General features: G+C 44.3%; 1 protein-coding gene and 1 long non-coding RNA gene across 6 annotated transcripts in view; both read right to left on the bottom strand.

Annotated features, from left to right (window-relative positions):
* SPECC1 (sperm antigen with calponin homology and coiled-coil domains 1) overlaps window positions 1-23,732 on the bottom strand; it is a 210,789-nt gene that overhangs the window by 175,322 nt on the left and 11,735 nt on the right. Inside the window, exons 1-3 of one of the 5 annotated variants that reach the window (XM_043473068.1) lie at window positions 21,754-21,768; window positions 21,168-21,224; window positions 3,133-3,208 (exon numbers count right to left, since the gene is read on the bottom strand). The exons of 1 other annotated variant lie outside the window; for it this stretch is intronic. In XM_043473068.1, the coding sequence (XP_043329003.1) occupies window positions 3,133-3,139 (7 nt within the window). In that variant the 5' untranslated portion in view covers window positions 3,140-3,208; window positions 21,168-21,224; window positions 21,754-21,768. Of the gene's footprint in view, window positions 1-3,132; window positions 3,209-21,167; window positions 21,225-21,753; window positions 21,843-23,732 lie in introns of those variants that run through there. 3 more of the 5 variants (XM_043473069.1, XM_043473070.1, XM_043473075.1) reach the window with 3 other exon arrangements.
* LOC122444627 lies at window positions 6,835-23,656 on the bottom strand. The gene is made up of 3 exons (XR_006270331.1): window positions 23,614-23,656; window positions 7,074-7,078; window positions 6,835-6,980 (listed from the first exon to the last, which is right to left on the bottom strand). It is a non-coding gene; the product is annotated as an uncharacterized LOC122444627 (long non-coding RNA).

The following is a 23,732-nucleotide window of genomic DNA, read 5'->3' as shown; positions in this document are numbered from 1 at the left end:
CCACAATGTGTTGTATTCCCACAGAAGAAACTTCGGTGGTGCTGCTGTTTCTGCACTAGAACCCTGCTTTGGTGTCCAGATTCTTGATGTATTTATTACTTTTCAGTTCTACAAAACTTTGCTGCATTAAATACAAATGTAGTTTCCTTCCTGTGAATTATGACCTCAACAAAATCTGACCAAGAGAAGATGTACATTAAACTGTGACGATTCATGGAAATGAATAAGCCCATAGCAGCAAGTTCCCATGCTAGCAGTTACCATGGTGACCATGGGCATGAAAGGCTATTTAAGGTGCTCTCTTTAAAACATCTCATTAGGTACCAGATAGAAAAATTTATGAAATCATGGGAGAACTTACTTTTTAATTTTAATGAAGAAAGCAATTAAGCTCCAGGGGATCTACCAAACCCAGGGATCGAACCCAGATCTCCCACATTGCAGGCAGATTCTTTTTGCCAGCAGAGCCACCAGGGAACCCAAGAATACTGGAGTAGGTAGCCTATCCCTTCTCCAATGGATCTTCCTGACCAGGAATCAAACCAGGATCTCCTGCATTGTAGGCAGCTTCTTTAACAGCTGAGCTACCAGGGAAGCCTCTAGAAATATGTCAGCTACTATTTATAAACAACTGTTAGAGATCAAACACCTTGCTAAGGTTTTTGCTTAAATTGTCACATTTATTCCTCAAAAAGCCCCTCTGAACTAGGTAGTATTCTTTTACCCTTGGAGTAGTTGAAGAAACTGGGAATCAGACAGATTATATAATTTTCTGAAGTTGACACAACGTGTGTTAGAAAACCTAAGGTTTACACAGAATAAGTCCATGGTTTTTCCATTCTCCCATATTATTGCTCCGATAAACAGTAACTAAATTAAAGTATAAATACCGTGATCAGGTATTGCCCCCAAGCTCACTCACTCTCACACTACCGGCGACTCAATGTCCTCCACACAGGCTGGCCACAGCCTGAAGTTTTCACTGGATTATAAACTCACTGAGAGCAGGGTCCTTGTCTGCCTCACTTCCCACCCATCATCAGTAGCTAGAACACTATCTAGCACGGATCAGGGAATCAGTAAATATTTGTTGAATTAACAGACGAATAAAGCAAATTCAAAAGAAAAGTTAAACTGAGCAGGACCCTGCAGAGGCTTCCCAGGAACAGAAATCCCACCCCACCCCACCGTGTCCCCTGCCTCTTGTTTGTAGAAAAGCTTTAGCTTCCCAGGCCTTCCCTGAGTTCCAAAGTTAATCAGAGAAGTGTGAAAATGCAGAAACAAAGGAAAACAGTTAAGTAAGACAAAATAATAACAGTTAAGCCACAACACAGGTACCGGACCTTCAGTTCCTCCTCGAGAGCTCTAGATAGTAGTCTAAGCCACGTCCTCTGAGTGGTGCAGAGACTGACACCCCCACCAGCTGGAGTTAAGTGCACGCAGCCCACCAGCACGTAGACCTCAGACCCCCTGGAACCAGAAGGTTGTGGATGTTGACTCCTGATCACCTTGCCACTAACCGTCAGAGAATTGTTGTACAAGCTGATCACACCCCCTACAATCCCCACCACTAACACTGTCTTTAAAAACCCCTCCCCAAGAGACCTGGGGGAGTTTCAGTCTTTTGAGTAGAAGCTGCCCATTCTCCTTGCTGTTTGGCTCAATTGTTGTTTAGTCTCTAAGTCATGTCCAACTCGTTGGCAACCCCATGGACTGCAGCTTGTCAGGCTCTTCTAGCCACAGGATTCTCCAGGCAAGAATACTGAAATGGGTTGCCATTTTCTCCACCAGGAGACTCTTCCCAACCCAGGAATCAAACCCGAGTCTCCTGCATAGGCAGACAGATTCTTTACCACCAGGGAAGCCCTTTTGGTTCAATCACAAAAGCACTAAAGCAAGTGCTTATATAAACATGTATTTTAAAAGAAAGCATTTGACAAGTTCAAGACAGAATTTAAATTATAACTTTTAAAAAGAAATACCCACGGGCTTATTTGGGACATACTGTGCTGTATTTTTCCATGTACTATTTTCAGTAAAGCAGTTAGCAAACTTGCAAGATCATAATAACAAACATGTGCTTCTGTAACTCTGAAATTGTGACTAAAGGAAGTTCTTCTTCACCAGTTCATGCACACACTTGTGTTAAAAAATCTAACAATATATTTTTCCCTGGAGAATACCCAAGGCCAGTTTAACTAAAGGAGGATGCTCATTGAAGTGAAGCTATCAAGTATAAGCCTAAGTGTTATATACTCCAGAACAACAACAACAAAAAATCCTAATTTCCTCTGTCAACCCTGCAAATGCATTTCCTATATCACTGGGGAGACAGGTGAGAGACTGTAGAATGACCAACAAAAGGCCTTATTTCTCTCAGCAAAATCAATTTGAAGCTAGTAAGTAAAACGTGTGTCCTCACAATGAATAGCAGGTTATATCCAGAAGAACCATTCAAAACATCTTACTCTGAGGATACTACTAAAATCTTTCAACACGATTTCTCTCCAAAATAATTTTATTGAATTAGTGTTTTTTTTAATTATAAGACTACATTTTAAAAATATTTTAATATATTTATTTTTGGCTGTGCTGGGTCTTTATTGGTGCGTGTGGACTTTCTCTAGTTGTGGTTTGAGGGCTTCTCACCGTGGCAGCTTCTCTTATTGAGGACCGAAGGCTCTAGGTTGTGCAGCCTTCAGTAGTCATGGCCCACAGTCTCAGTCAGGTGCAGTGTTTGGGCTCAGTAGGTGCAGCGCAGGGGCTTGTGAAGTTGTTCTGAGGAATGTGAGCTCTTCCCAGACCAGGGATCGAACCCACATCCTCTGCACTGGCAGGCAGACTCTTAACCACTCACCCACAGGGGAAGCCCTAAATTTTAAAATGTCTGACACTTACAGTCAACAGAAAAAGCTGTAAGCTTACAGTCCTGTATCATTACAGTCTCAGAGCTAGACTCAGTCTACACCACCCTGTCATTTGTAACTCTTGTTAAAATGCCAGACTACAGCTCCTTTAAAGAAAAACAAACCCAGCACATGGTGTTAGGCATCCTTTGTTGTTGCTTATAGTGACTAAGTCCCACACTTTTTTTTTAGTCCCACACTTTTAATACAGCTTTCATTTACTTACTACACATCAAAGGGTTTTACAGGGTTTTCTCTTTACACCTTAATTCAGTTTGTTCAGGATACTGTCACACTCTTTCCTGGAAGAAAATGAGGAAAAGAAACTGAGTGACTTACAAAATAAGATTGAGGATGATTAGGTGGAAGTTTATAAAACAAATCTGGCTGTGAGTTAAATCATCACTGAAGCCAGGTCATGGGTACATGAAAATGTACCATATGAGGCTGTGTATTTTTGTGAATGTTTGAAATTTTCTGCACTATAAATTTAAAGAAAAAAGAAATTGAACAAATGACTTAAAAGTCACAAAGTAGGGACTTCCCTTATGGTCCAGTTGTTAAGAATCCACTTGCCAATGCAGAGGACATGTGTTTGATCCCTGGTCCAGGAAGATCCCATGAGCCACAAAGGAACTAAGCCCATGCACCACAACTCCTGAAGCCCCTTGCATCTGAGAGCCCCTGCTCACAAGAGAAGCCACTGTAATGAGAAGACCGAGCACTAAAACTAGAGAAAGCCTGCTCGCAGCAACGAAGACCCAGTGTAGCCAGAAATACATAAATAAAGATGGTAAAGATAAACATTTGAAACAGGGCAAGTGGGGATGGGGGGTGGGGGGAGTCACAAAGCAATACAGAAAGAGTGCCTGGCAGCAAAAGAAAAGCCCTAGTTCACCGATAGCTTGGTGGCTAGACACACCAGTGTACTGTCACCTTTAGGGTGAGCTGTAAAGTTTCAAAAGTCACCTGCAGCAATGGAATGATTCATTCCAGGTGAGTCATGTCCTACTGCTTTAAGACCAGCCTGTAAGACCAGCCTCAGATCTTATTATAGCCATGCTGGCACGCAGAAGCCAATAAAATGTCTGCCATCCTGCAGAGAACTTGTTGTTAGCCCCACAAGAAATGCTGGAGGGAGTTATTCAAGGTGAGAGCAAGTGAGCCCAAATGGAAATGCAAATTCACACACACAAAAATTTAAGGAGCACAGGTAAAGGTAATTATGTGATTATAAATGGGAATAAAAAACACAGGTTTCATCCTCCTCTGAACTGATTTTTTAAAATTATGTGGTGAGAAAGAGTGAAAGCAAGTAGTTGGAAGCTGCAGTGTACACGGGGTCCTTGGGAGGCACCCAGGAGGTAGGCCCCACCTCACCTGGGAGAGTCTAGAGTTGTGGCCTGACCTCCTCGGACGGAGCAGGTCTCTCTCTCTCCTTGATGCTACTTCAGAGCCTGAATATACTTTTAATTCCTGCACACATCACACTGTTTATAATCATTTTACAAGCTTCTGGATTAGTCAGGATTCACTAGGTTGCAAGTGACATGAAACGAATCTGAACTAGTTTCACAAAGGAAGAGGGAAGGAGGACCAGATTTCGTAAATAAACCCTGGAAAGTGCAGGGGTAGATGTGGCCCAAGGAACCACTGGACCAGGGGAGAGCCTCTCCCTACGTCTTTCTGCGTGCTTCTCAGGGAGGGTGGGTTCAGGCCACACCAGATTCATTGATTGATTAATTGTGCAAATATCACAATCCCTCAATGCTAAGACACCCATGGTAACATCCCTGAGGTCAGCACGCCTCCTACGGTCACTGCTGGCTGGTCAGTGCTGCTCAGTCCATGACAGAATAAGCTCCCTGAAAAGCACAGAAACCTGGTTTTCACTCCAGGTGGCCTTAGAGCTGACCACAGTCCTACACTACTTCAGGCTACACACCAAGAAGGGCCATCGAAGGAGCAGTGTGAGTCCTAGCTGCTTTCTCAACACAGTCTGCAGATCTCAGATCTGTAGGTGAGATAAGGAAGGGCCAGTATCAGATTCACAGAATGGGTGTCACAGCTCAAAAGAAAACCCTGGAGACAACGTGGAACACTTTCACAACCACACACAGCATGTTACCAGGGTTCTTGGTGGCAGAGGGGACTTCATCTGTGAAAAATCACCAACGACCTGGAGTCAAAAGTGACTCAGAAGAGAAGGTTTTAGGGCTTCCTTGGTGTTCCAGAGGTTGAGAATCTGCCTGCCAAAGCAGGGGTCACGGGTTCTATCCTTGGTCTAGGAAGATCCCACATGCTGCAGGGCAAGCGGTAGTCACCACAACTATTGAGCCTGTGTGTTCTAGAGCCCGTGCTCCACAAGAGAAGCCAGAACAATGAGAAGCCTGAACACTGCAACAAAGAGTAGCCCCGGCTCCCACAACTAGAGAAAGCATGCACACAGCAACGAAGACCCAGTGCAGCCAAAAAGAAAACAATGAATAAATTTTTTAAAAACAGGAGATTTTAATAGGAATTTGATAACTGGACATTTGTTGGTATTAAAAGTTAATAAATTTTTAGTATGAAAAATTATTTTAAAAAAGAAGAGGTTTTAAGATCTGAAAGAGACAAGTGCACCCCAGTGTTCATCACAGCACTGTTTATAATAGCCAGGACATGGAAACAACCTAGATGTCCATCAGCAGACGAATGGATAAGGAAGCTGTGGTACATATACACAATGGAATATTACTCAGCCATTAAAAAGAATTCATTTGAATCAGTTCTAATAAGATGGATGAAACTGGAGCCCATTATACAGAGTGAAGTAAGCCAGAAAGATAAAGACCAATACAGTATACTAACGCATATATATGGAATTTAGAAAGATGGTAACGATAACCCTATATGCAAAACAGAAAAAGAGACACAGATGTACAGAACAGACTTTTGGACTCTGTGGGAGAAGGCGAGGGTGGGATGTTTCGAGAGAACAACATCGAAACATGTATATTATCTAGGGTGAAACAGATCACCAGCCCAGGTTGGATGCATGAGACAAGTGCTCAGGGCTGGTGCACTGGGAAGACCCAGAGGGATGGGATGGAGAGGGAGGTGGGAGGGGGGATCGGGATGGGGAATACAAGTAAATCCATGGCTGATTCATGTCAATGTATGGGAAAAACCACTACAATATTGTAAAGTAATTAACCTCCAACTAATAAAAATAAATGGGAAAAAAATAAATAAAAAAGAAGAGGTTTTAGAAATGCCTTAAGCAGCTAACAGCACTTACACTTTCCTATTTATATACAAATAAAAACACTGTATGATATAAACTGTCTTAAATATGTCTAAAAGATCTTTTCATACATCTAAAATAAAAAGTGCACATAAAAAACTATGTTATGGTTTAATTAACAGTATTTTTTTTCTTTCTTAGTGGAACACAAAATAATTGTTTGAAAATGGATGGCACCTTAAATTTTATGAAATTGTGTTGACAGGGTACTCACTACGCACTGGAGACATACACTGAACCAAACAAAGATCAAGCTCATAAATTAAAAAAATAAATAAATAAAATTTTAAAAAAACACACCAAAGACCAAGTTTTCACAGAACTCACACCTCCTATGACTCCCAAGAGGGTAGGGGGCTCTGGCTGCACCAGACCCATTTCAAACTCAGAGAAAAGTGATTAGCCTGATCTGGGACATGATATGACTCCTGGAAAAGCCTCTGTGAACAAGGAGTGTGAAGTCCTATGATGGTGTCAGTCTGGGTGATGGCCAATCCTTGTGCCCAAGAAGGCAGGAAGCAGCATGAAACAGACAAAATCACAATGGTTTCCATGTCTGTCCTGTAGGATGGTGGGCATCTAGAAGTGGGGTTCTTGTCTATACTGGGCAGGGTCCAATCTGGAAAACAGAATTCAAGAGCAGTAGCTCAGCAGAAGTTGAAGTTCCAACACTTTGGCCACCTGTGTGCAAAGAGCTGACTCATTGGAAAAGACCCTGATGCTGAGAAACACTGAGGGCAAAAGCAGAAAGGGGCGGCAAAGGATGAGATGGTTGGATGGCATCACTGACTCAATAGACATGAGTCTAAGCAAACCCCAGGAGACAGTGGAGGACAGGGAAACCTGGCATGCTGCAGTCCATGGTGTCGCAAAGAGACATGACCTAGCAAGTGAACAACAACAACAAAGCTCAGCAGAGGGAATTTAATATGGGAACTGGTCACAAGGTTTGCAAGTGAAGCAAGTGATGCATGCTCAATTGTGTCCTACTCTTTACAACCCCATGGACTGTAGCCCACCAGGCTCCTCTGTCCATGGGATTCTCCAGGCAAGAATACAGGAGTGGGTTGCCATTTCCTACTCCAGGGTATCTTCCCAACCCAGGGATCAAACCTGTATCTCCTGCATTGGAGATACTTTACCACTGAGCCACCAAGGAAGCCCCAAAAGGTTTGGGAAATGACTAAAACACTAAGTGGGATGGAGAGCAAACCAGAGACTCACAACAGTAGGAGCCCTCCAGCATGTTTAGTAAGACTGGAGGAGCAAAGAAAGGAGGTGGTGATACCAATCAGGGTTCTTGACCTTCTCCAGTCCATAGAAAGTGACCAGAGGACAGACAAGAAATTCAGGCAAGGCTTTGTTAGAGTCCCTACTGCAGCTGGGCTGGAGGAAGTACAAGCTGGAATCAAGGTTGCCGGAAGAAATATCAGTAACCTCAGATGTGCAGATGACACCACCCTTATGGCAGACAGCAAAGAAGAACTAAAGAGCCTCTTGATGAAAGTGAAAGAAGAGAGTGAAAAAGTTGGCTTAAAACTCAACATTCGGAAAACTAAGATCATGGCATCTGGTCCCATCATTTCATGGCAAATAGATGAGGAAATAGTGGAAACAATGACAGACTTTATTTTTGGGGGGTGACTGCAGCCATGAAATTAAAAGATGCTTGCTGCTTGGAAGAAAAGTTATGACCAAACTAGACAGCATATTAAAAAGCAGAGACATTACTGCCAACAAAGGTCCATCTAGTCAAGGCTATGGTTTTTCCAGTAGTCATGTATGGACTCAGAGTTGGACTATAAAGAAAGCTAAGTGCCAAAGAATTGATGCTTTTGAACTGTGGTGTTGGAGAAGACTCTTGAGAGTCCCTTGGACTGCAAGGAGATCCAACCAGTCCATCCTAAAGGAAATCAGTCCTGAATATTTATTGAAAGAACTGATGCTGAAGCTGAAACTCCAATACTTTGGCCACCCAATGCAAAGAACTGACTCATTTAAAAGACCCTGATGCTGGGAAAGATTGAAGGTGGGAGGAGAAGGGGACGACAGAGGATGAGATGGTTGGATGGCATCACCAACTCAATGCATGTGAGTTTGAGCAAGCTCCAAGAGTTGGTGACGGACAGGGAGGCCTGGTGTGCTGCAATCCATGGGGTCACAAAGAGTCACAGGACTAAGCACAAAGGGTCACATGACTGAGCGACTGAACTGAAATGAACTGCTGCAGCAGGGGATACAGAGAGCAAGTAACAGGTTCCCTTGCTCGGTCCCTGAGTGGGGGTGAGCTTGTTTTTCATGTTAGGTGAGGGTGGTGTTGGGTGCAGGGGGCATGCTCAATACCCTGCTTTTGTTCCCAACACCCTGCTTTTGTTCCCAACACCCTGCTTTTGTTCAAGGTTCTTCAAAAGTGGCTGCTGGGTTTTTTGGTCTCTTTGTATCTTTTGTCCAGAATTTACCCCAACTGCCCAGACACAGTTATTTTTAGCTCCATATAGTTTCTTTGTACTTTGTTGTGGAGAAGAGGCCTGTCCAGGTGCAAGCACTGCAGCAAAGGCTCCCGTCCCAGCCTGTCTCAGTGGGACAAAGGCCAGAGGCAACTATCCCTCAGCTGGAGCTGGGACCACCCCTGAGACACCTTCCAAGGCAGAAAATAGGGGAGAGAAATCCCCTTGCTCCCCCTCCTCTCACATCCTGGTCTCCCCTGGAGCCTCCACCTGTACCTTTAGCTGGAGTCAGTGGCCAGGGGAGCAAGGGGATGGGTTTGGGGGTGAAGAGCCAAGTTACCAGTACCATCTTACTCATCTCTGTATCTCCAGCGCCCACCCCGGGACAAGGTTCTGATAGAAGGAAATCAACTAAGTATAGAGAGAAACAGAATTACTACCAAAATGCAAGACAGGAGGTCTGAATAGTACTCCCTAGACCAGAGAGAAGAGGTAACTTACTTCACACCGAGGACACAGGAAAGGGTCACAAAGGACATGGGGAAGGAAAAGGTGAAGAAATAATGAGCAGAGGGGCTTCCCTGGCAGTCCAGTGGCTAAGACTCCATGCTCCCCATGCAGCAGGCCTGCGTTCAATCCCTGGTCAGGGAGCTTGATCCCACATGCTGCAACTAAGACCCGGCACCGCCAAATAAATATAAATATTTTAAAAGGAAAAAAAGAAACAGGGACTTCCCCAGCGGTCCAGTGGTTAAGACTTTGCCTTCCAAGGCAGGAGGCATGGGTTCGATCCCAGGTTGGGGAACTAATATTCTACATGCCTCACACAGTGTGGATAAAAGCTAAGAAAGAAAAAAGAAATAATGAGCCAAGGTTTGCCAAGGAAGCAAAAAGGTGAGGAAGCTGGGCAGGCAGGGAGCCTGCACACCTGAAGGCAGGACTGTGAATACTTTTCAAGGAAACATAAAAGGTTCAGAGTCAGATTCCATCAAGTGCTTTTTCAGTTTCTCTTAAAGTGATTACATAGCTTTCACCTTTCATTACTTACACAATGGATTAAACTAACCTATGTCCTAATATCAAAGCAATCTTCAATTCCCAGAAGAAAACCTACTTGACATTCTGCTGAATTCATTTTGCTGTTTCATTTAGGATATTTGCATATATCCATATGTCATCTTTGTCTATAGTTGACTTTTGTGGGCTTGTACTCTTCTCCATCAGGATTATTTTGATTTTGTGAATTTAAAGTTCTGTGATTTCTTATTTTCTGACACATTTTGATAGCATGGGGGTTGTCATCATCAATCTCTGATAATTTAAGGACTCGGGATTTTGTGTGGAATTTTTACCCAGTCTCTGTCCTGTCATTCCTGCTACCCACTTTAGGGTTGGTTACCACCCCCATTACCTCCACCCCAAGCCCCCACTCCTTACCACCACAAAACCAGGTCTCTGCTTTCCAGCCATAGTGAGCGAAACTGTCACCTCTTGGGTTTTACAAACGAAGCACAAAAAGGCCCTGCCTCTGTCTTGCTTAATTCCTCTCCCCGCTCATTTTCGATGCCTCCTTCTTACAGAAAGTCTTCCCTGATACGCTCCACTATAGACCATCCTGGCCTGTTCTCCTCACTTGTCTGTCTCCCCACCCAGAGCTGGAGCCTGAAGACTGAAAGTGTGCTTCATTACCAGCACCACCTCAGCAATGGCACAAGCAGGTACTTGCTTCCCCATGATCAGGCAAAAGCTGTGAGCCTGCACCTTAGAAACAACAGGAGAAAATGTTGTCAGAAAATGACAGTCTGCGGGGCAAGTCTGGACCAAACGAATGGACCACATTCACTGACATACTGTCAATGGCTGCCTTCAAGCTTCCCAGGTGGTTCAGGTGGTTCAGATGGTGAAGAATCTGCCAATTGCAGGACCCGCAAGTTTGATCCCTGGGTTAGGAAGATCGAACCCTCCCCGGAAGAGGTCATGGTTACCCATTCCAGTAGGCATGCCCGCAGAATCCGATGGACAGAGGAGCCTGGCGGGCTACAGTGCATGGCAAAAGAGTTGAACACGATTAAGCAACTGATCATGCATGCATGCCCCTCGAGCTATAAGAGCAGGAGGGGAGTGGCTGTGAGACACTATGACTCCTAAGAAGCCTAGAGTATTTACTAGCGCAGCTGGTTTTCTTTCCTGTGCTGACACTGCCATCATGAGAACAGCCACCGGACTGTGCTCTCAGCTCCAAGCCCACTTCACCCCAGAATCGCATTCAGATAGCACCTTCATGGACACTAACTATCATCATGCTTGTTTATTTTCAAGGTTTTGTTCCACACACAGCAGGGGCTGATCATAAACTCAGAAGACCATATGACCAGGAGGTCACAGGAACAAGTGAGGCCCACCAGGTGGGAAACAGTCCACCACTCGGTTACTATAGCTGACACTGAAACACAGCTGATTCAACAGAGGCTAGAAATCTGGATTTTTATGTGAAATGTTTTGATTATTAACATGTTGTCAATTAACAAACACAGGCATTTATCTTGGTATCTGGAGGCAAATAAAAAAACTCAGTTATATATAACTGAGTCACTCTGCTGTACAGCAGAAATACAATATATATATGTATGTGTATATTCTTTTCATATTTCTTTTCCATTACAGTTTATCACAGGATACTGAATACAGTTCCCCATGCTCTACAGTAGGACCTTGTTGTTTATTCATCCTATATGTAATAGTTTACATCTGCTAATCCCAAACTCATAATCCTTTCCTCCCCTACCTCCCCCCAAATTGGTTATTTTGATTACAGAATTAAGGATTTCCATTCAACGAAGACCTAACAACAAAGTGGGTATCATGTATCAGGAGAAACCACTTGCATCATCTAAAAATCAGTAAATGGTTAATGTCTAAAAAATATTCTAGTCAGAAATCTCAACTGGAAAATGGAGGGGATATTCCCTGATGGTGCAGTGGTTAAGACTGGGGCTTTCACTGCAATGGGTCAGGGTTTGATCCCTGGTCAGGGAAATAAGATCCCACAAGTCATTTGGTGAGGCCAAAAAAAAAAAAGAAAAATGGGGAAACAGCATGAACAGGCAATTTACATTAAAGAAAACACAACACGGTAGCAAGCATACGTATTCTCAAGTGTATATACTCAGTAGTGTAACCAGAGAAATGTAAATAGAGTAAGACTGCTAAAAATCAGAAAGCTGGACAATGCCAAGTGTTTGCAAAGAGAAAAGTCTTTGGAATCCAATGCACTCTGAGGACATGCAGAATAGTGTGGCCTCACTCAGAAGCAATCAGTGGTACTTGGTCCTAAATACTAAGTACAGGCACACACTGTGAGCAGGCAGTCCTGCTGCTGGCCCAAGTCCAGAGAGATTCTCCCAGAAGTCCATACGGGACATGTACGAGAGGTTCCCTCAGCACTGTTTGTAGTGTCTGGGTGTAGGAATCAACATGGGTGTCCATCACCAGGAGGGAGAGAGGCAGGATGTGGTGGATACACAAACTGGATAGTCACCATAGCAACAGGAATGAGTCATAGAAACATGGCGGTGAGTAATAACACTAGAAGAGTCTAACATGACACCATTTATGTAAATTAAAAATACCCTCCCATGGGGACGTCCCTGGCAGTCCAGTGGTTAAGAACCGGCCTTCTAATGCAGGGGACACAGGTTTGATCTCTGGTGAGGAATGAAGATCCCACATGCCTCGAGGCAACTAAGCGCAAGTGCCACAGCAAAAGATCCTGTGTACTGCAACTAAGAGTCCACACAGACAAAGAAAGAAGAAACAAAGGAGATAACAAACTAAATTTTTTAAAAGAGAAAAAATAAGAAAAAACATGCACACAAAACAATACACATTCTTAAGAATACATACACACAAGATTTGGAGATATTTGGTAGGGTAGAGATCTTCACTCAAATGCAAGTATTTTGAAAAGATGTGAGCACATTATGTCATGATGACACTGAGAGACTGCATACGTAACAGTTACATTTGGGCAAATATATACAAATAAAACTACAATGATGCTTAAAAAAATAATACATACAACAAGAACATGTGTATTAAACATATTAGAATAGTCGGCCATGGCGTGGGATGGGGGAGAGAATGAAAGAGCAGGCTACATAGAAGAAAAAGGAATAAATTATAAATGTATAAACTATAAACCAATGAAAGCACGAAAAAGCACACAAGACAAGAGAGGGGCTTGGACGGAGAAGCTGTTCCTTTGGAGAAGGAACTGGCAACCCACTCCAGTATTCATGTCTGGGAAATCCCAAGGACAGAGGAGCCTGGTGGGCTACAGTCCATGGGGTCACGAAGAGTTGGACATGACTGAGCATGTGCACACACACACACACACACACACACACACACACACACACAGGTTTACAACACCATCCTAATCACAGAACACAAGTCAGCGATGTGTGGATCAAGGAAGGAGAAGAGATGCCTTTCCATGTCCTTGCAGCTGCTCCTTCCAGAAGCACTAACAGATACCAGCGTAAGTGCTTCACCCTGCCAGGGAGGCTCTGGGTCTATAACTACATGTGGTTTGCTGTTTGGTCCTCAGGGAATTCTCAGTCTTGTGGGAGATTAAACTCAGACACAAAGTGAGGCAAGAAAAGCCACTGAACCAGTCACAGAAGAAAAGTAAGGGATGAAATGCCCCATGGGTGGGGCCATGGCCAGAGTTTGGGGAGCAGAGCCTGTGGTGGATGAGGTGACCTGAATGATGTAGGAAAAGATACGCATGACACTGGGGATGGTCATGTGCCCTGCACCACTTGCCCTGAAACTGGTGACCAAAGACCAGCAAAAGAACCGATCATTTAACAGCCCAGTGGTCACCCCATGCTCTGCCCCTCAAGGCTGCTTGCCATGCAACACACTTCAGCTTATTCCAAAGACAGGGAACAGTGCTTTACCCGTAATACTCCAGAAATGCTGCTCTCTCCCGAGAGAGGGCAAAAGGCACTTGGTAAATTTGGCTGGGAAAAGTCATCTCCAGGTATGGTATCCATTTTTCCCTGTGGAAAATAGGAGGGCCATTTTACAACAAAGGGTTAACAGAGCAGGCCTAAGATAGGCCTGAGCCAGTGGGCCCTTAGCTGGCGTCTGGGAACTTGGATTTTGCTTCCTGATGTTTGCAGGACTGATAAGAGAGGCTCTTATTGCCCCTTAACTGTTTGTGCAAACACTGTGGTTTATGCTCAACACCTGCTTCCCTTCCGGGAGTCTGGAGTTTGGGTGGATGCTAGGCAGAGGGTGCCCGGTGTGACCAGCACCCAGAAAAGACCCTGGGGCCAAGTCTCAGGAGAGCTTCCTGGAGGACAATGCTTCAGCTGTGTTTGCACAACTCGTCGCCAGGTGGCTCCCCAGGAGAGGACTCTCAGAATCCTGCCCCTGGTCCCCAGGGCTTGGCCCCTCTGGGCTCTTCCTTTTGCTCGTCTTGCTTTGTATCCTTCACAGTGATAAGTCACAGCCATGGGAATGACAATGTGAGAATGTGAGAAGTCCTGTGAGACCTTCTAGGAAATCTCTGAACCTGGGGGTAGTCTTTGGGACCCCCTCAACAACAGAAATTAATTCAAGATAAAAGATAATATTGGAGATGGACTTGTGGACACAGTGGGGGAAACTGGACTAAATACATACTTCTGCTTTCCTACCCTAAAATTCTTTGGAACGACAGAAATATTTTTAAACCACTAAATCAATAAGAGACCTGGGGAACAAGAAACACGACCAGTGGCCAATGAAAGCACCTAAGACACTTCTGAGAGGCACAGCATACTCAGGGTCAGAGTGCCCAAGTGAACCACAGCCCAGCACCAGCCTGGGAGGAGCCCGTCATGCAGGGTTTCAGGCTCCAGATCAGCAGAAAGAATGAGGGGCAGGGGTGGGATCTGACAAGGAGATGAGCTGGGGCACGGCAGGCGGGATGGCCAGGGCCCTGGGACTCTTCCCTGCACACTGAGCGGCCGTGACACGAGCCCCTGCCCTGGACCACACACTCCACGCAGCAGCACGTCACAGTCTCCAGCAATGACCAGAGGCAGCAAAGAGACAGGCAGGCAAACAGGAACCCTCATGCACGAGTATGAGCACCTGAAGGCAGATGCCCCCGGTTTTTACTCAACATTGTGAAATGGGGACACCAAGTCAACAGGAAGACATATGCCTGAGAGAGGAGTTAATGAAGCATATGGTTGTCGTCGTTCAGTCGCTGCCGTGTCCGACTCTTTTGTGACCCCGTGGATTGTAGTCTGCCCAGCTCCTCTGTCCATGGAATTCTCCAGGCAAGAATACTGGAGTGGGTTGCCACTTCCTTCTCCTGGATCTTTCTGACCCAGAGACAGAACCCGTGTACCTGCTGCCTTGCAGGTGGGTTCTTTACCGCAAAGCCACCTAGGAAGTCCAATGAAGCATGTAGAAGAATTTATTATAAGTCTTTGGAAAGATGGAAGGGAGGCATGACTATGAAAAGCAGGAGCCAACTGATGGGTAAAGATCTCTACATGGTGAAATTAAAAAGTACACTCAGGGGACATCCCTGGCGGTCCAGTGGTTAGGGCTTTGCCTTCCAATGTAGAGGATGAGGGTCTGATCCCTGGTTGGGGAGCTAAGATCCAAAAAAAAAAAAAAAAACCCAGAACATAAACAACAGAAGCAATATTGTAACAAATTCAATAAAGACTTTACAAATGGTCCACATCAAAAAAAGATTAAAAAAGGAAAAATAAAGCTTGGTCAAGGGAATTCCCCGGTGGTCCAGTGCTTAGGGCTGGACACTTTCACTGCTTGGGTCCAGGTTTGATCCCTGGCCAGGGAACTAAGATCCCTCAAGCCCTGGGGGATGTAGCCCAAAAAAAAAAAAAAAAAAAGAGAGCAGGGTCAAGGGCAGTACTATTTGTGCAAAAAAAGGAGGACTTAAGAATGTAATTCATATTTACTTGTATTTTCATAAAGAGTCTCTGAAAGGATATATAAGAAACTAATAACAATGGTTACCTGCTTTTGAGGTGACAGAGAACTTTGTGGGGAGACATAGGGGCACCTTTTACTTGTAGTTTTTATTACAGTATAATTTTTGAACACTGAATATCTTATTTATTCCAAAAATTAAATTTTAAAAAAGTAGAAACCTTGAAAATTGAATACATAATTTTAAAAAAACACTCAACAGATGGGCTAAAGAGCTGATGGGACAAAGCTAAACTAGATTTGTAGAATCTTCCAGAATGCAGCCCGAAAATGATAGAATGTTTGACAGAAAAGTCAAGAAACATGAAGGATAAATTAAGAAATCTTAATATCCATTTTCATACTATCTTATTTTATTTTTTGGCCACACAGCATGTGGGATCTTAGGGATCAAACCCGCGCCCCCTGCAATGGAAACACAGAGTCTTAACCAATGGACTGCCAGAGAAGTCCCAAGAAATACTAATATCCATTTAACAGTAATTCCAGAAGCAGAAAATGAAGAGAATGGAGGAGGCAGGGAAACATTCAAACTTCCCCAGGGCCAAAGAAATATTATATTTATCTACAGAATGAAAGGGACCACCGAGAACTAAGCAGGAAGAACAAGAGAAATCCACCCTAAGGCAAATAGTGGTGAGATTTTAGAATATTAGGAAAAAACAAAAAATTGTAGAGCTTCAGAGAAATAAGCAGGTTAACAAAAAAACAAAGTGAGAATCAGATTACAAAGACCACACTAGAGGCCAGCAGATAATAAAGAATTATCTTCGAAACTCAGACATTCTTAACCTAGAATCCTATACCCAGTCAAGAGTATTCACAGGGAAAAGCAAAATTTTGTAATATTTTTAAAACTTATAAGGCTCAGAAAGTTTACCACCCATTGAATCTCTAGCGAAAAAAAAGTTACTGAAGGACGCACGCAATCAAAACAACTAATGAATCCAAAATGAGAAAAACAAGATAAAACAGTCAATGACAACAAATGATCAGTTAAACTTATAACTGTTGACACATAATGTACAAAACTCCCAAATCTCATATATACAGATTATCTTTAAACATCAAGAGAAAAAATGCTTAGGTATGTGTGAAAACTTAAGGATACCAAAAGAGCTCAAATTCATCTATCATCAGGGAAATTCAAGTTAAAACTGTAATGTCATACCCACCAGAATGACTAAAATAAAAACGGAATTACCAAGAGTTGCAAGGATGTGAGGCAATCACATATGCTTCTCGGGTACATAAGCTGATGCAACCACTATTGCAAACTGTTTGGCAGCATCTGTAAAAACTGAGCATATGCACACTCTATGACCAAGCAATTTCACTTCTAGATATATACTCAACAGAAATGCATACATTCATCCAGCAAAGACATGTACTAGGATGTTCACAGCAGCACTATTCATGATAACCCCAAACTATAAACCACCTAAATCCAGTTGAGGTAGAATGGATAGCCGCATCGTGATACATACAAACAGTGGAATGTACACAGCAATGGAATGAACAAACCACAACCACACTCCAGAATCCTACAAATTACACAAATGCAATGTTGACAGAAAGCAGCTAAATACAAAGAAGCATGTGCTGTACAGTTCTATTGCTATCAAGCACAGAAACGGGAAAACCAATCTATTGTCAGAAATGGCAGGGGTTATCCTTGGCAGTGAGCAGCAGGAGGACAGAATCTGGAATGTGGGAAAGGTTGTTCTTATTTGTGTTTGTTTGTTTGTTTCTTGTTTTGCCTGCTGGTTATACATGTATTTAATTGGTCAAAATTCATCAAGCTGTAAGATGTGTATACCTTTACATGTTCATGTTATACCTCAGTAAAAAGGTGTCTCCAAATTCAAGGGTGCCAAACCACAAGCAGAGTAAGAACAGTATTTGTAACTTCCATGTCTTGAGAGAGATAAAATAGAACAAAATGAAAAAAAAGAAAAAAACCTCAGTCAACCCAACAAAAAATAGGAAAAGGGTGGAGGCTGTCAGGAAGTAAGCACAAGAAATTGAAAACATAAAACAAGATGGCAGGAATAGGACCCAAAATAACATTAATCAAATATAAATAGGTTAAAGTCATTGAATGAAAGATAAAGATTTCATGCCTATTAAGATGGCTACTTTCAAAAAACAAAAACAGAAAATAACAAGCATTGCAAAAGATAAGGAAAAACTGGAACTCTTGCGCACTGTTTCAGGAATGTAAAAAGGTACAGCTGCTGGGGAAATAACACAGTGATACCTCCAAAAATTAAAAACAAAATGATCATATAATCTTGAAATTTGATGTCTAGGTAAATATCCAAAAGCAGAGACAGCAGGGTCTTGAAGAGGTATTTGTACACCCATGTTAAGACCAACATTACCAACAATAGCTGCAATGTGGAAGCAACCCAGATGAAATAATACGCAAAATGTGGTCTGTATGCACAATGGAACAGTGTTCAGTCTCATAAAGAAAGAAAGGACACCTGCTACAACATAGAATGACCTTGAGAACACGACAGTAAGAGAAATAAACCAGTCACAGAGAGACAAATTCTGCACGAGGTACCTAGAACAGGCAATTTGACAGAGACAGAAAGTACAGTGGTTGTTACTAGGAGCTGGGGGCAGGGTTGGGTATGTATTGTTTAATGGGAACAGTTTAGATATTGCAGATGATAAAGTTCTGCAGGTTGGCTGCACAGCAACATGAATATATTTACTACTAGTGAACTGTACACTTAAAAATGACTAAGATGATAAATTTTATGATATGTGTATTTACCCTAACTTTTCAAAAAAGACAAACATTAAGGAATAAAACAAAATCTTGCTGTTAGCTAATCACAAGAGTAACACCTAAAACAAAATACAGAAAATCAAAAATAAATTAATATTACTAGAAGATATGCCAGATAAAGGGCTTCCCTGGTGGCTTAGCAGTAAAGAATCTGCCTGCAAAGCAGGAGCTGCAGAAGATGTGGGTTTGATCCCTAGGTCGGGAAGATCCCTTCTGGGAGGGCATGGCAGCCCATTCTAGCCTGGAGAATCCCATGGACAGAAGAGCCTGGACGGCTACAGTCCATGGGGGTTGCAGAGTCAGACACAGCTGAAGTAACTTAGCACGGAGGCATGCATACATATTGCTTATAGGGCTTCCCAGATGGCTCAGTGGTAAAGAATCCACCTGTCAATGCAGAATCCCCTGGAAAAGGAAAAGGCAACCCACTCCAATCTTCTTGCCTGGGAAATCCTATGGACAGAGAAGTCTGGTGGGCTACAGTCCATGGGGTCACAAGAGTCAGACACGACTTAGTGACTAAGCAACAACATTGGTATGGCTAGCTCATAAATGTATATATTTAATAATATTACAAAAACGAATAGAACAAAAGAAAACCACTAGCGATCACAGTGGAAGTCCTTAACACAATTCTCAGAATCAATACGTCAAGCAAAAAATAAGGGTCGGGAGAATATAAATTATACTTAGTAAATGTGAGATTAACATATAATTTTGTACAGGGAAAAGTCACTAAAACTGACAGCTTGTTAGACTACAGATTAATTTCTATTTTTCATCTTTCAGCACTATGGCGGAAATGAAGTCCCCAAACCTTCCACCTACAAACTATCTTTTAAAAATGCTAAACACACACACACACACACACATATATATGAAACTCTGGACTCATTGGATTAGAGAAAACAGTTGAAACCAAAATTCAAGAATGTGGGCAAATTAAAGGCATTTTCAGATATTATAAAAACAGAAAAATGTATCATCATTGATAGAACTTGTAAAGAAGGTACTTCAGGGAGAAGGAGGGTGATCCAAAAAAGAGCATCTGTGGTCAGGAAGGAATGAAGAGTGAGGACAATGGTAAACAGGTAGATAAATTTAATAAATGCTAACCTAGAAAATAATGACAGCAATAATGTCTAATTTGAAGAGTTAAAGTAAGAATAGAGCCAATGTCAAACAAGAGGTGACAGGAATTATAAGTCCTTGCCTCCATTAGGAGGACTGATTGATTATATGATCGAATCTTTTGACTCAAAAGGCTAAAATTTGAGTAAAATAAACCCAAGTTAAGGAGAAAGAAAAAGAACAGAAATTAATGACATAGAAAAAATCAACAGGATTAATCAATAAATCCAAAAGCTGGTTATTTGAAAAGTAAGCAAGCATTAAGCAAGTCTGGCCAATTAAAAAAGAGAAAAGGTGGACACACATGCATGCATACACACGCACACAAGTATAAACAGGAAACAGTGCACCACAGACATGGAAAACTTTTTCTCTTACAACAGACTACTATACGTAACATTACATTAACATATGTTAAATTTCAACAGTGCTAATGATTTTCTAGGACATATAAAGTATTAGATTGAAGAGGCAGAAAACCTTAGAAAAGCCAATGATGGAAAAAAAAATGGAAAGGTAGTTAAATACTAATACCAACTTCTTTAAAAAAAAGAAAACAAAAACAAACACCACCAGCAGTCCAGGCGGTCTGCAGTCAGATTCTGCCAGACTTTGGAACCAGATCATCCTTCTGCTTCAGAGCAGGAAGAAAACTTTCCCCTCTCCACCACTGAGGACAGCATAACCTTGATTATGAACTCAGACATGGGAGGAGGGTGAAAAAACATAACACCAATCTCTTATCAATACAGATCCCAAAATCCTAAATAAAATGTCAGCTAACTGACACTATCAAACAACCCATACGGGCATTTAAAATTATCCCAGGATTTTGGCGCCAGAAAAACTAGCAAAATAATCTCCTGTGATGTTAGCAATGTTAAGAAGAAAACTACATGGTCATATCAATACATGCTATACAGAAGCATTTGGGGACGGGGTGGAAATCCACAAAACAGAAACTGACTTAATCTGATAAACAAGATCCTTAGTGAGGAAACACTGGCAACATTCCCCTAAAACCAAGCCCAAGACAAAAATGTCCTATTTAATAGTCAAGGCTCTGGAGAGGTGGTCCATAGAAAACAAGAAATGGGTACAAACATTAGAAAGAGACCTCTGTTGTTTAACAGAAAAGATTGTCCATGTACAGCAAGCAGACAAATCAACTGGAAAAACAAAGATTAAAACGAAGAGACCTCAGAGAGGAGGCTCCAGGTCTAGTTTGGGGCACCAAATCAAACTTAGTTTGCTTCCAGACTTTGTCCTGCAAAGCTGTTTTCTGTAGAGTAAGGCATCGGGGATGGCAGGCTTGCCCCTACCCCCAACCTCGTCTCCCATCTTAAATGAGAAACAGCATCTTGTTTGAAACTAGATGACAGAAATCTTCTGAAACCAAAATTTGACTTGTGACGACTCAGCGGCGCTTTATCTGCTGCCTGCAGCTCCCGCAGTTGCTGATGGATAAGCGCGTCACGGCGGGCGAAATGCTCCCGATAGAGGGCAAGGGCGAGCAGCCTCCGGGAACGCGTCTCTCCAAGGGAGCAGCGCTCATTATATAAACTTACCTGCTGGCAAACGCAGCGCCCACACCTCAAAAATGAGATATTCAGGGTCCAAATTCCCTTTAAAAAAAAAAAAAATTTCTAAAACTAACGGCGTTCCCCGGATGCGCGGGGAGGAGGCGTCCCCCTGCGCTCCTGACAGGCTGCGCATCCCGGGCTACCGGGCATCCCAACGGCGCCCGGGTCCAGGTGCGCCGCGCGGGCCGGGCCAGCGCAGCGGAGCCCACGGTTCCCAGGGGCCCGGACCGCACGGGCCACCCGCCCCGCCTCGCAGCACCCGGGACAGCTCCCGCGGGGCCTCGCCGGGGGCGCCTCTGGGGCCCCGTGTCCGCGGCGCCAGACTCCGTCCAGCGCTCCCGGACACCCACGGCCCGGAGGGGAGGCCAGTCTCCTGCCGCGCCACCTGCGACATGGGTCCAGCCGCCCGGGCTGGACGGGCCGGACGCCGCCTCAGCGAGGGGCAGCCCCGCGACCCGCGCCGGACCCCGCACCCCGGACCCCCATTCCGGACCTAGACCGGGACCCGCAGCCCGAGATGACCACGCGGCTCAGACGCGAGGCGAGAGTGGTCGGAGCCGCCCCCACTCACCCGCCAGCTCCGCTCCACAGCCAGCAGCCGCCGCGGCTCCCGCGCTCCCTCACGGACTTCCAGAGGGGCCCCCGCCGCCGAGCGTCGCCCCGAGCCGTCTGCAGGGGGCGCGCGCGAGCGGCGCGAGGCAACCTGGGAGATGTAGTCCCGCAGCCCTGCGCCGTCTCCCGCCCACACGGTGGCCAGACAGCAAAGCTTGGTGCCTAGACCGCTAAGCGTGGTACCTTATCCGCAAAGCTCGGCACTCGGCCCGCAAAGCGCGGTGCCTGAACCACAGAGCTCGGTACCCGGCCGCCCAGCGCGGTACCTGGATCTCAAAGCTCTTTAGCCGAACCGCAGAGCTCGGTACTAGGACAGTTCAGCGCGGTACCGGAACCGTCCAGCTGGTACCTGGACCGCCAAGCGTGGTAGCCGACCAGCAGTTTCAGCATCTCGGGAGGACCTGGTTGGAAACTCAAACGCCCCCTCGCCGTGGCTACATAGGGTTTGCTGCATTAAAAACTCTGGGGGTGGGGCCCAGCAATCTGCCTTTTGCAAGCCCTTCAGTTGATTCTGAAGTTCCCTTAAGTTTGAGAACATCTGCTTTAAGTCCCACGCATCCACTCTTCTCCAAGAGACCTCATCTCACCTGTGGCATCAGCTACATATATAGGTACACACACACCGGTCCATCCCCAGGTACACTGGTGGCCCAGGCCACCCCTCTCACTCCAGCCCTCAACTATCAGTGTTCACCCGACGTCTCCTCGAGGACGCCTCTGAAAAGCCAAAACTCAATAGGGTCAACACCACACTCACACTGCCTCCATCTGGTTCTGCTCTAGTGAACCTCATGTACACTGCATTTGTCCACTGGGGAGTCATCTAAGACCTTAGTGGAAGCTTCAGGAGCCGAATGGCAAGTCCCTGAATCATACTTGAGGGAGGGAGGATGGAAAGAGGAGGAAGAAATGAAGCTGGGAAAATACCAACCCCTTAACATGTGGAGGGAATGGAAAGACTGGTGCTGCCTTAAGTGTTCCCTGGAAGTGTTGTTGAGGGAGGGCTGTTTGAAGATGTTTAAGTATTTATGAAAAGAATCCAGTTAAGATGGAGCTGTGGGCTACACAAGAAAGAAGAGTTCTCACACATATGATGCCTAAAAAGTTGTATATATGCAATGGGGCAGTGGAGTCTCAGCATCAGTAGGAAAATGAGCCCGGAATAGAGGTTCTCAGGGGCTGTATGTCCTCCACTCCCACCTCCCCACCCAGGAAAACTTGGAGATGTCTGGGCACATCATGGTTTTCACACTGGGGGGTGCCACCGCCATCTAGTGGGTAGAGGCCCGGAATGCTGTAACATATAATGTTGGCACAGGACAGGCCCATGACCAAGAATGATCTGACCCAAGTGCCAAAAGTGTGGAAGCTGACAAGCCCTGAGAAAGGAAGAGAGGAAGTTGTTTGTGAGAACAGACAGGTGTGTGTGTGTGTGTGTGTGTGTGTGTGTGTGTGTGTGTGATGCCAAATCTAAACTGAGCAAGATGATAAGTAGGAGGGAGTTCTTCCTCTCCTTTCTTTTTTTCCCAAAATGTGCTTCATATTGCACATGTACAATGCTTTCCAACTGTGGTGCTGGAGAGGATGCTTGAGAGTTCCTTGAGCTGCAAGGAGATCAAACCAGTCAATCCTAAAGGAAATCAATTATGAATATTCACTGGAAGGACTGATGCTGAAGCTGAAACTCCAATCCTTTGGCCACCTGATGCGAAGAGCTGACTTATTGGAAAAGACCCTGACACTGGGAAAGATTGAGGGCAGGAGGAGACAGGGGTGACAGAGGATGAGATGGTTGGATGGCATCACTGACTCAGTGGACATGAGTTTGAGCAAGCTCCGGGAGATAGGGAAGGACAGGGAAGCCTCGCGTGCTTCAGTTCATGGGGTCGCAAAGACTAGCACACAACTTAGTGACTGAATAACAACAACAACAGTATT

This window comes from Cervus canadensis, chromosome 1 (genome assembly GCF_019320065.1).
Source record: "Cervus canadensis isolate Bull #8, Minnesota chromosome 1, ASM1932006v1, whole genome shotgun sequence".
Taxonomy (NCBI): Eukaryota; Metazoa; Chordata; class Mammalia; order Artiodactyla; family Cervidae; genus Cervus; species Cervus canadensis.
This window is presented reverse-complemented; position numbering and strand designations above follow the sequence as displayed.